Genomic DNA, 12,012 nt, shown 5'->3' with positions numbered 1-12,012 from the left:
AGTTAAGGTTGGCCTATATAGTCTTATACATAAGCCTCGAGACAACTTGAACCCGACATGCAAACACGAATTGTCACCCCTAACTAGAAGCAATTGTTTATTCTTTTATTCTCTCCTATTAAACTGTTGATTAACTGATTAAATTTATATTTTCCTATCAGCTTAAGTTTTTGGGATAAGTAATAATTTAACATGGTGTCAGGATTTTTTTATAAGATTGAATCACCCTAAATTAAATGATTTGATAAGATTATATTTCATGTGTAAGCTATATAAATAGAGCATTTTGTATTGTAAACTTATTTAGTTAATAGGAGCATAATATAGCCTTAAGGCTTTTTCTTGTGGATGTAGGTCGTAGATTGAATCATGAAAAATTTCGTCTTTATTTTCTTTTATTCCGCTTTCATATTCAATTTTTGGCTGTTTGTTGGCTCAATCATTATTTTGGTCTATTGTTGGTCCCTTATTGACCTAGACTGATTTTTGGCCCTTTGTTGGCCCAATGTCTTTAACCTTTGTGGTATTGTTTAAAACCCAAGCCCATTTTAATCCACAATTAGCTTTCATATTTTGATCATAATTGGCCCATTTTTGTATGGCCTTTGTTGTATTGTTTAAAACTCATGCCCATTTAAGACCCATAGTTGACCTTATTCAACCTTTTGTTGGCTTTCATCTTGGCCCATAATTAGCCTTGTATCGAAGAAGAAAACATGTCGGTGTGTGAAGCATTTAAAGGAAGTGCTTTTACAATAAATACCACCTTTAAGTTTAGTATATAATTTCACATGCCAAGTCCAAGAGATGAGATCGGCAAAGGTGTTATTTATCATTGCTCTCAATAGGCATGGAAACGTTTGAACCATCAAAAGCATTGCCAATTTTTTGTTTGCGTTAATAGAGGCTAAACCCATCCAAACAAAAAAAAGCATTGGTTATTTGTAAATTTTTTGTATCATGACATATAGCATAAATCTCCTTTCAGTGAAAATTCACAAATAACATATATATACTCAAGCTCATGTGATATGAGATGTATTAAATATATAATAGGAGATGATGCATTTATATGGTTCATAAATGTTAATTCCCTTTTCAAATTATGGAAGCCTAAGTAGAACCTCCATTCTCCCTTGGAGTATAAAACTCAACTCCTATTCCACCTGACTGTTGAGTTGGCCTTGCATTTTCTTCAAATCCCTGCAAAAGGAACAAACCAGCAGTCAAGTTTCAACATCAGGGAAGATGTATCATGGCGACATATTTCTACATGGAAATTAGCTTCAAATTCAATCCCTTGGTTATACAAAACAAACACAAGCAAGATAGTTTTTGCACCAGAGCCTACATCTTTTGCTAGTTTTTATCCACTTTATCCAGTGGCTTTTATACATCTATTATCATTATTATACATTCTAAAGTGACACAAACACTCACAGCATATATTGGCTTCCCATTTCTGTTTTAATTTTTAGCTTTAACCCAAATTAGTTATCAATTTTGAAAAAATTTATTACAACATCAGCAGTAAGGATTTTCAGTACACTCAGCCAAAAGTGAAAATATAATAATCTCACTCTTCCTTGAGTTTGTTTACTTCAGCACACCCTTGATTTGTTCAAAGTACTTATTCATAAACACTTACATCATGAACGGCTTCCCTTAAGGCATGCACTTGCTCCCTTGAAACCGTCCTCACCTATAAAAGAGAAGTTAGTGTCAATAGCAGTGCGTCTATGGAGTAGAGTAAAGAGAAAAATGCAAAATTAATCCTCGTGGTTTACCTATTTTACTATTAGTTTCCTATAGTATCAAAATGAACTCAAAGGTTTTTGAGATAAATAAAAAAAAAAAAAAAAAACAATTTATTGCTTATAATCGAATTTCATCCACTGGCTTAACAGATTTTATTAGTGTGACACTAAGCTTAAATAGGATACGTGTCATAATTTTATTGGTTTTGACGTTTTACACTATCAGAATTTATTAAGTTAGTGGACGAAATTTGACTGTAAGATGTAAATTGTTCTTTTGGCATACCTGAGAGACATTGGAATTCATTTTGATATCACATTGAGCTATTTGCAAATTAGGTAAAGTATAAGGACTGATTTTGCATTTTTTTCTTAATAAAAAAGGTAAAAGAACCAATATTAAAATTGTGCTTTAATTTAGCAAAAGACCTTCTTGACTATTGTCCAAATGACGCCCTCAGTGCATGGAGGAACTGTAAGAGAACCAATATATCTGTAATACTTTCTGCTACCGAACTTAATAACTCCTGGGTTAATAATCCCCAATTCTCTCTCTTCTTCTCTCCCAACTGATTTTATGTGGTGGAACAGCTGGAGGGGGGAAGAAGAATAAAAAAAATCAATAAACAAGTAGAGAAGCTGGGGGAACAAAATTACAAGTTCTCAAGCTAGACTTGATTCATTCATAGTGCATATTACTCTTCCGATGCATAAATGTCAAAATTTGTATCATGCATGATGCATGATGCATGCACACACAAAAGTATGTGCATACATAGTTCTATACATGCATATAACATAGAAATGCATGCATATTTATGAATGTCCATAACCAAAATAAGAGAAAATCATCTAAAGTACTTGTGAATAGCTTCAATAGCATTCATCTCTTAACTACAGCTTAAATAAACCTTGTGATGCTGTTACTACTGATGCATTCATGTCAATTGTCAATAGCACGTAGATGCAGACACATTTATGGATGTGTGGAAGCAAATTAAAGGGAAAACCATTTAAATACCTTGGAAAGGAAGGGATCAGGGTGACCATATTTGTAAACAATTCCAACAACAGCAAACTTTCCACTGGAGCTTTTATGAACTACGTGAAGCTCCAAGTCATACCTGTAAACAGAATTTGCAGAAAATAGATGTGAAAATCCATTAAGTTTTTTTTTTTTTTTTTTTTTTGGTATGGAAAGACAATGTGTTGAGTTGGGTGTAGTGTATATTAGTTAGCATGGAAGATGTTTCAATGAAAACTGAAAAGGCAAACAAAGAACCTTGATCCATTGAATGTGTGCTCAGAGGGTGAATGCCAATGACACTGCTGCAGCTTGTAATTAGTCCCATTTATGTTAATTTTTCCTGCATCTTGTTTCCATTTCACCTGGTGAAACGTTCAAATTAATTATAAAATTGAATCAATATCAACTGATTGATCATATCTTATAGTGACCATGCCATTCATGCATTCATGGGATTGAAGTTGCAAACATTAACTGAATTGACATAATAAAAGGGAAAAATTACAGTTTACCCCTCCAAAGTTGACAGCGTTTTTCAATTCGAACACCAAAGTTTTAATTTTTGCAATCCACCCCCCCAAAGTACCAAATTTTTGCAATTTGACCAATTATATCCAAAACTTTCCATATTGCCCATAATTTTTATTTTTTTATTTTTTATAAAAAATTTAAAAAATAAATTCAGGGTGGCCATAGCTACCCCTTTGCCCATCTGGCCATTTTTGCACGCTCAATTTTTTTTTTCATAAAAAAATAAAATAAAATAAAATAAAAAATCAGGGGCAATATGGGAATTTTGGGATAATATTGGTCGAATTGAAAAAAATTGAAACTTTGTGGGGGTGGATTACAAAAATTGAAACTTTGATATTCGAATTAAAAAACGCTATCAACTTTAGGAGGGTAAACTGTAATTTTCCCTAATAAAAATAGTACTACAGAAAATGATAACAAAATATAGACAGAAGCAGCAGCTTACTGCAATGTCGTGTCCCCTGTTCATCACTACAGCAGGAGCTGGTTTGTAATCCCTTTTTAATTTTCCTAGAGTCGGAAAAACCTGCACCCTTTTGTCCAAAATATCAATAGGAGACTGCATTTTTCCATTACCACAAACTTTCCAATGGGGGTCGATTTGGCCCCATTTCTTTGGCCCTTTACCACTTCCTTCTGTGTAAGTATATGGAATTTCATCATCTGTTTCCCCCCAAAAACAAAAAAATAATACTAAATAAAGGAAAAGAAATGAGACACAAAAAAATAATCGAGAAAAAGAAAATTCTTGCATTGAAAACGAAGTAAAAATTCACACGGAGAGATCTAGAGAGAGAGAGAATCTTCTTTTTTCTCAAACATAAAGAAAAGATGATCTGGCAATCCTGTAAAAGGACAAGTGAAAGAACAAAGAAACACATGAAAAGTTTGACTCTTTCCGAAAGTTAAGTGCTGAAAATTAACCTATCAAATCTTCAAACTGAGATCTTGGCACTTAATAAATAAACACAAACACAAATAATTCATAAAGAGAACGAATTTATTTGGTAACGTATATTGTTTATTACACTTTGTCTGGCAAATGGGAACTCAGCAAAGAATATTTTTGCATTGAAAGAGAAAATAAATCTAAATCACGGCGACATCAAAGAACTCACACACAGGGAAAGAAGGTGAGAGTATAATGCAATCTGGCATGCAATTGTTCCATCATTGTTAACAAAATAACATTTCTCCAAATGTGATCTGATCAAAGAAAGAACTTCAAACAAAAACAAAAAAGTGGGTGTTTTTGTCTGTACATGTATGTGTTTATGCAGAACATTAAAGAGAAGCATTATTTCATATCTCACAAAAACTAAGAAAACCCAACAAACCAAATCCTCATTAGTGATCTTGAAGATAGACTATAGCAACAATGGTGTGTTTCCTCATCACCAAAAAACCAAAAAACGACAGAAAAACAGAACAAAATGCACCAAGAGATAGAGAGAAAGAGAACATACCCACTTCAGACTCGAGAGCTGTAGAGAAGTGGTGGGATGAGAGGATGAGAGAAAGAAGAAGTACAAAGATGGTGGTGGGATTGGTCTGGAAGAAGATCATCATGGCAGCTTGCTGCTTGCTGCTCTTTTTGCCTGCTGTGTCTCAAGGATGTTGGTGACTTGGTGTTTGAAATTTGCAATAGCCTATGTTTTCCTGTCTCTCCAATGGATCCAATAACAAATGTGTCAGTTACATGTTCATGACCAAGATAAAATAAAATTAATGCTACATGGCTTTCCCCACGCGCTATACGGAGCGTGTTCACTCCCTTTTGTAGCCGTTACGGTCCAATTATAATGTTACATCAATGAAAATGATTCAATTTCTTTTATTTCCTCTAAAAAAATCGAGTTGTTTGTTTACTGGCGCTCTATTTCTTTCGACGTAAAATGATTTTTGTCAAAAAATATTTTCAGGAAAGTCATTTAATTTTCCCAAAAAATGTTTTCAACACCCAAAAAATGTTTTCTGTTGAAAACATTTTACGGCGTTTACTACGCGCACGGAAAATCAAATGTTTATATATATATATTAAATTCTAAATTACGAAAATGTCCCAACCAAGTCTTAGAGGTGTCCGAACCGAGTTCCGCAAGGACCCCACTGGGACTCACCTGAGACCCGCCCAGACCCTGCCTAGACCCTATCAGGACCTCGTCGAGATCAGCCCGAGACCTTGGCAGGACCTACCCAAGACTCGACAGGGAAATTTTTGTAATATAGTATTTAATATGATTTTGCGTACATACCAAATACCGAAATTTTTTTCTGTTGAAAACATTTTCCGATGTCAGGGACCCGCCTAATTTTCCGTACAAACCAAATACCGGAAAGTGTTTTATAAGAAATCACTTTCAAGGAAAATGTTTTCCGCCGAAAATATTTTTTTTGACGAAAATGTTTTCCAATGAGTCACGGTCGGGTCCTGGGCGAGTCCCGATCAAGTCCCGATCAAGTTCTGGTAGGTCCGGATGGGTCCCGGTCAAGTCCTTAGCGGGTCCCGGTTTAGTCTAGGGCGGGGTCTCGGTCAAGTCCTAATGGGGTCCAGAACAGGTTCGGTCGGGTCCTAGTCAGGTCCCAAGTGGGTCTGGTTGGGTCTCAGTCAAGTCTTGGGCGAGTCCCGGTCAATTCCTAGGTGGGTCTTAATCAAGTCTCGAGCAGGTCCAATCGAGTCCCGTTCACGTTTGGTTGGGTCCCGGGTAGGTCCTAGTGGGGTCCCGAGCGGGTCGTGGGCGAGTCTAGGTCAAGCCCTAGGCAAATCTCGATGGGGTCCCTAGCAGGTACTGGGCGGGTCCCGGTCAAGTCTCGACAGATCCGAGGCAGGCCCGAGCAGATCTCGTTCAGGTCCAGTCGGGTCCCGGCGGGGTCCTGGGCGAGTCCTTGTTAAGTCCTGGGCAGGTCTTGGCGGGCCGGCGGGGTTCCGAGCAGGTCTCGGTTAAGTCCTGGTGGGGTCCTTGGCGGGTCTTGGCAGGGTCTGTCAATTTGAGAATGAAATGTTCAAAGTCGAAAAATAGTTTACGGAAAACCGTAAACCATTTTCCGAAAATTAAAGAAGATTTTTCGGTCAAAAGGAAAATATTTTCCATTGACCACTATTTTACGTCGCAGTAAATACCGTAAAATACAGAAATCGTTTTCTGGAAACCATTTTACGTCGAAAGAAACGGAGCCTAGAATTCATTTAGTATAAATTCAAGGGGAAAATATATTTTACCCACTCTGAATTATCCACTCATTTGCACTTTGACCTCCAATGTTTAAAAAGTGACATTTGACCCCCCCCAAACTTCTAAATTATTGCAATTCGACCATTCTGAGGACTTCCCCTCCCCCCCCCCCCCCAAAATGCTCTCGTCCCAAGTTAAAAAAAGAAGGAAAAAATTACAGTTTACCCCCCCAAAGTTGACAACGTTTTTCAATTCGAACATCAAAGTTTCAATTTTTGCAATCCACCCCCACATAGTTTCAATTTTTTTCAATTCGACCAATATTATCCCAAAATTCCCATATTGCCCTTGATTTTTATTTATATTTATTTTTTTATGAAAAAAAATAAATTTTGAGTTGCAAAAAATGGCCAGATGGCCAAAGGGGTGGCTACGGTCACCCCAAATTTTATTTTTAATTTTTTTATAAAAAATAAAAAAATAAAAATTAGGGGCAATATGGGAAGTTTTGGATACAATTGGTCAAATTTCAAAAAATTGAAACTTTGTTTTGGGGGGGGGGGGGTGGATTGCAAAAATTGAAGCTTTGGTGTTCAAATTAAAAAACGCTATCAACTTTGGGGGGGTAAACTGTAATTTTTCCAAAAAAAAAAAAATAATTAAGTGGTGGCTGGCCACCCCAGTTGGGCCTAGAAGCCACCCCAGATCGGACACCCCTTAATTTATTTTTATTTTTTTATTTTTTATTTTTAACTTGGGATGGGGGCATTTTGGGAAAAAAAAAGTTATAATGGTCAAATTGCAACAATTTGGAAGTTTGGGAGGGTCAAGTATCACTTTTTAAACATTGGAGGTCAAAGTGCAAATGAGTGGATAGTTCAGGGGGGTAAAATGTATTTTTCCCTAAATTCAATTAGAGCTCAGTTCTTTTAATAAATAAGTCGAGCTTAAAAAATAATTTTGGCTCATATATTAAACTAGCCAAAGTGACATACTTTTTTTTTTTTTTTTTAATCAAATAAGGGAAAAAGGGTTACATGTGATCGAACAACAACAAAAGGGTGGGCACCCTAACAACAAAGCCCAAGCAGTTAAAGCAGCAGGGATACATGGAAAAGTCCAAAAGGACCAAATACAGGGAATGATCCGAAAGAATCAAACATTAGGCAATGGTTTCATCTATGACCTCAGAGAAACCATAAACAAGCCGGGCCTGTTCCTGGGCTGCACAAGGCGGTTCTAAAGTGCATAAAATCTCGGTGAAGAGACTTATGCGGTAAAGGCAACAATCACTGTGAAATGAAAGTTGCAGGGATGGCGCTGCATAAAACTGAAAAGGAGCCGCTGAAGGACAACCACCGGCATCAAAAAACTCCCTCACAAGGTCAAACCAGATCAGATCAGGAAGATAGTAACCCACAGAAAATAAGAAAAACAGCACAACCAAACAGAAAAAATACAGGGAAATAACAGCAAGATTACAACAAATAAACAAAAATATTACAACACAACAATAAAAACACAAATCAGCAGCACACAACACCAGCAGGGACAGAGGTAGGCGGGCGGAGGGTAGATCGGAGGAGCCACACGAGGAGGAGAAGATGGACGGATCTGTGGTGGAGATGGGACAACGATGGCGGATCTGTGGAAAGCTCGACCGATCTGTGGCGGAGGAGGGACGACGAAGGCAGATCAATAAAATGGGCCGGTGATGGCGGCGCTGAATGGAGAAGGCAGAGGAACAGTGGAAAAGAAAGAGAGAAAAGTAAAAAACAAGAGAAAACCAGGAGAAGAGGAAGGAGAAACAAGGAGGAAACGGAAAAAGGGAGGAGAGAAAGGAAAAGGCAAAACCTTTCCCTCCTCCCCGGAAAGACCGCACGAGGTGGCAGAAAAAACCCCACTAAGGAGGCGGCTGGGAAGAAAAAAACCTAGGGTTCTTTCAGAGCTTCTCTCTCTAAAACAAGAGAGAGAAAGTGACATACTTACTTTAGCCATTTTAGCCTTTTATGGGCTTATGTGTGTTTAGTCGGTTTGTTTTTAGTAAATTGGTACATTTTCAAGCAAAATAAGAGTAAAATAGTCTACCTTTGATTTGTGCAATTTCAAGGCAAATACAATTTGTCAAAAACATATTTTAATGTGACTAAAATATTACTTATAAAACACCATCATCATCGATCGTGATTCTTAACCAAGTTTAACTTTAATTCATACAGTGTAGGCATAGGTGAATAAGCAAAGTACTCAAATGTTTTAAGCATATTTTTAATATAATATTATAATGTGAGTAAGATAAAGTAATGCAATTATTATCTTTAAGAACCTTGATGTCCAAAATGACATTAGCTTCACCCATGTATTTCATATCAAAATTAGGAGTAATGATATAAGGAAGACTAAAGTTCTTCTAGAGTCATTACAAATATGATATAACATTTAAAATCACAAATAGATTAAAATTCAATAATAATCATCTCAAATTAAATGGTAATTTTAAATGCCACATCACATTTGGGATAACTATAAAAGGACTCTAATCCTCCTTATATCATTACTCCAAAATTAGTCAATGAAAAACGTTTCATTGCACCTTACGCTTGTAATGATATTTCGATTAATTATATAAAAAAATAATAATATTTGAAATACATGTAAGAATCACTTACGGTCATTCTTGATTGATTGTTCTTTAAGCATGTAAGAATCATTTATGGTCATTAATGATTGGTTGTTGATAAACAGTTATCTATGATGGATTCATATGTGTTTTCATATAAAATAAAGGGGTTAATTATTACATTTACCTCTCTAACTACCATCTTTTATGTAATGTATCATTTAATATTTTAATTTTTGCAATGTCCCCCAATGTAGTATTACGGTTACGGTGTCCCCATTCCGCAATTCAAAATGAAAAAAGAAAAAAAAAAATTATCTTATGTATGATACTTTTTGTCTTTTTTGGGTTCTGGAAATGGGGCATTGCAACTTCAATAATTTTTTTTTTTTTTTTTTGCGTTGGGGGAGTGAGAGGAAACATTGCAAAAATTAAAATATTTGGGGTGCATTGCAAAAAAGATGATAATTAGAGGGTGTAAATCTAGTTTTCTCCAAATAAAAAGTACATTTTTTTGCGCTTGGAGCTTTAAGAAAAAGTGAGTAGTTTTTTTTTGTTTTTTGTTCGGAAAAAGAACATGTTCTTGATCAGATATGCGTTGTTTTAAGATTAAGGAAAAATAAATAAATAAAAGAAACGTTTTTTTTTTATTTTTTTATTTTTTATTTATTTATTTTTTTTAATTTTTTTTTTATTGACCAAGTCACAATAGAAGGAGTACTCTCTTTGGCTTTGGTACAAGTATTAAAAAAAATGTTTTTCTTTACAAATTATTTTTTAATTTCTTAACTAATTGATGTAGCTGTTTAAATATACAATATTTTTACCAATCATAACTCGAGATATAGCCCCATGTAACACAAAATACCACTTTATTTCTAAGATGTAACTATTTTTTATTAGGGCAACCAATGTCCCATATTCAATTTGTGTGAGCATTTTTGGGCTAATTAAACATATAACACAATAGCTCAAAGAAGTTTAAAACCAACTAGAAATTATTGCTCCATTTCATACATGATACATGGCATAGTACATGTATAAATTATTGCTAGATATCATACGTGGCATATATATTACATGTTGTGCCACATTGTATCTTTAATATTACTAGTAATTACTCAAGCTCATGTGAGATGAGATTTATTTATATATATATATAATAGTAGATAATGCATTTATATGGTTCATATATAAATGCTAATTCCCTTTTCAAATAGGAGAATACAACGACTGATCTAGTCGTCCATATACTGATCTGGTACTCTTCCATTTGCTTGTTGAGTTGGCCTTGCATTTGATTGAAATCCCTGCAAAAAGAACAAACCAGCAGTCAAGTTTCAACATCAGACAACATATAATTAATTTATTCATGATTAAGCACTTAATTACCTTGTCAACGGCTGCCTTTAAGGCATCCACTTGCTCCTTTGAAACCGTCTTCACCTATAAAACACAAGAAGTCATGTGTCAATAGAAAGTAAAGAAGCAATAATATTAAAAATTGAACGTGCTATAATTAGCAAAACACATGCACCTCCTTGAATATTGTCCAAGTGACGCCCTCAGTGCATGGAGGAGTTGTAAGAGAACCTTCGTATCTGTAATACTCTTCGCTGTCAAAGTCAATATCTTCTGGGTCAATATTCCCCAGATCTATTATTTTTTGTTCCCCAATCAATTTTATCTGGTCGTGCAGCTGAAGTGGGGGAAGAGGAAGAAAGAAAATCAATAAACAAGTAGAGTCTTAGTCTTAGTCATGTATATATAATTAAGTTCGATCTTGAGCATCATCTTCCCTTAGCAAATTAAGGAGAAAGCCATTTAAAAACCTCTTCAAGGAAGGGATCAGAGGAGCCATTTTTGTAAAGAATTCCAACAACAGAATAATTTCCACTGGAGCTTTGATGAACTACATGAATCTCCAAGTCATACCTGAAAACAGAATTTGCAGAAAAATAGATGTGAAAGACAATGTTTTGAGTTGGGTGTTCAATGAAAACTGAAAAAGGCATGCATGCATGCAAACAAAGGACCTTGTTCCATTGAATGTGTGCTCAGAGGGTGAATGCCAATGCACCTTGAGCAGCTGGTAATCAGTCCCATTTATGGTAATTTTTCCTGCATCCTGTGTCCACTCCACCTGATGAAACATTCAATTTTAATTGTAAAGCCTGATTTGGATTGATCACCAAATAAAAATACGACTACAGAAAAAGGATAACAAAATATAGACTGAAGCAGCAGCTTACTGCAATGTCGTGTCCCTTGTTCACCAATTTAGCAGGAGCTGGTTTGTAGTCCGTTTCTAATTCTCCTAGAGCTGAACCCTGCACCTGCTGAATATCAATAGGAGACTGCATTGTTCCATTACCACAAGCTATCCAAAGTGGAATATTGAGTTGGCCCCAATCCTCTGGCCCTGTACCACTTCCTTCAATGTAACTAAATGGAGTGTCATGAGCATCTGTTCCCCCTCACCCACCACCAAAAATACAAAGGAAAAGAAGTGAGACACAATGTTATGTGACATTCCTTTTTTTTTTTTTTCTTTTTTTTTTCTTTTTTTTTTTAATTTCAAAATTCATCCATTTTCTAAAAAGTCACACAGAGAAAGAAAGAAAGAAAGAACATACCTGCTTCAGAGTCGCTAGCTGTAGAGAGGTGGTGGGATGAGAGGATGAGAGAAATGAGAAATACAAAGATGGCGGTGGGATTGGTCTGGAAGAAGATCATCATGGTGCTTTCTGCTTGCTGCTCTTTTTGCCTGCTGTGTCTCAAGGATGTTGGTGACTTGGTGTTTAAATAAAATAAAATTACATCAATGAAAATTATTCAATTTCGAATCGAGTTGTTTGTTTACTAAAATTCATCACTAATGCTTGGTTACATTGACCACTC

At 35.6% G+C, this 12,012-nt stretch overlaps 2 protein-coding genes across 5 annotated transcripts; both read right to left on the bottom strand.

Annotated features, from left to right (window-relative positions):
- Positions 1 to 1,098: 1,098 nt before the first annotated feature.
- On the bottom strand, positions 1,099 to 4,972 carry LOC132161794 (alpha carbonic anhydrase 4-like). 4 transcript variants are annotated; one of them, XM_088510880.1, is made up of 7 exons: positions 4,785 to 4,972; positions 3,764 to 4,011; positions 3,040 to 3,146; positions 2,779 to 2,881; positions 2,187 to 2,348; positions 1,649 to 1,702; positions 1,099 to 1,203 (listed from the first exon to the last, which is right to left on the bottom strand). In XM_088510880.1, the coding sequence occupies exons 1-7, from the start codon at positions 4,885 to 4,887 to the stop codon at positions 1,114 to 1,116; spliced, it is 867 nt and encodes a 288-aa protein (XP_088367006.1). In that variant the 5' UTR covers positions 4,888 to 4,972; the 3' UTR covers positions 1,099 to 1,113. The 4 variants fall into 4 exon arrangements, with proteins under 4 accessions (XP_088367006.1, XP_059427969.1, XP_088367007.1 ...); XM_059571986.2 differs by having other exon boundaries at positions 3,764 to 3,981; XM_088510881.1 differs by having other exon boundaries at positions 3,764 to 3,954.
- Positions 4,973 to 10,349: 5,377 nt separating this feature from the next.
- Positions 10,350 to 11,850, bottom strand: LOC132191748 (alpha carbonic anhydrase 4-like). Its single transcript, XM_059606838.2, has 7 exons — positions 11,748 to 11,850; positions 11,364 to 11,578; positions 11,148 to 11,254; positions 10,944 to 11,046; positions 10,649 to 10,810; positions 10,504 to 10,557; positions 10,350 to 10,421 (listed from the first exon to the last, which is right to left on the bottom strand). Exons 1-7 carry the CDS (start codon positions 11,848 to 11,850, stop codon positions 10,350 to 10,352), a joined length of 816 nt encoding a protein of 271 aa, XP_059462821.2.
- Between the last annotated feature and the right edge of the window lie 162 nt (positions 11,851 to 12,012).

This window comes from Corylus avellana, chromosome 10, assembly GCF_965113065.1.
Source record: "Corylus avellana chromosome 10, dhCorAvel1.hap1.2, whole genome shotgun sequence".
In the NCBI taxonomy this organism is placed as follows: domain Eukaryota; kingdom Viridiplantae; phylum Streptophyta; class Magnoliopsida; order Fagales; family Betulaceae; genus Corylus; species Corylus avellana.
This window is presented reverse-complemented; position numbering and strand designations above follow the sequence as displayed.

Coding starts and splice junctions, on each gene's coding strand:
- LOC132161794 (XM_088510880.1), bottom strand. CDS start 4,887: ATGATGATCTTCTTCCAGACCAATCCCACCACCATCTTTGTACTTCTT. Junction 3,147..3,763: donor ACAGGGGACACGACATTGCA/GTAAGCTGCTGC, acceptor ACGTTTCACCAG/GTGAAATGGAAACAAGATGC. Junction 1,204..1,648: donor TAAGGGAAGCCGTTCATGAT/GTAAGTGTTTAT, acceptor TTCCTTTTGCAG/GGATTTGAAGAAAATGCAAG.
- LOC132191748 (XM_059606838.2), bottom strand. CDS start 11,850: ATGATGATCTTCTTCCAGACCAATCCCACCGCCATCTTTGTATTTCTC. Junction 11,255..11,363: donor ACAAGGGACACGACATTGCA/GTAAGCTGCTGC, acceptor ATGTTTCATCAG/GTGGAGTGGACACAGGATGC. Junction 10,558..10,648: donor CTTGGACAATATTCAAGGAG/GTGCATGTGTTT, acceptor TGTGTTTTATAG/GTGAAGACGGTTTCAAAGGA.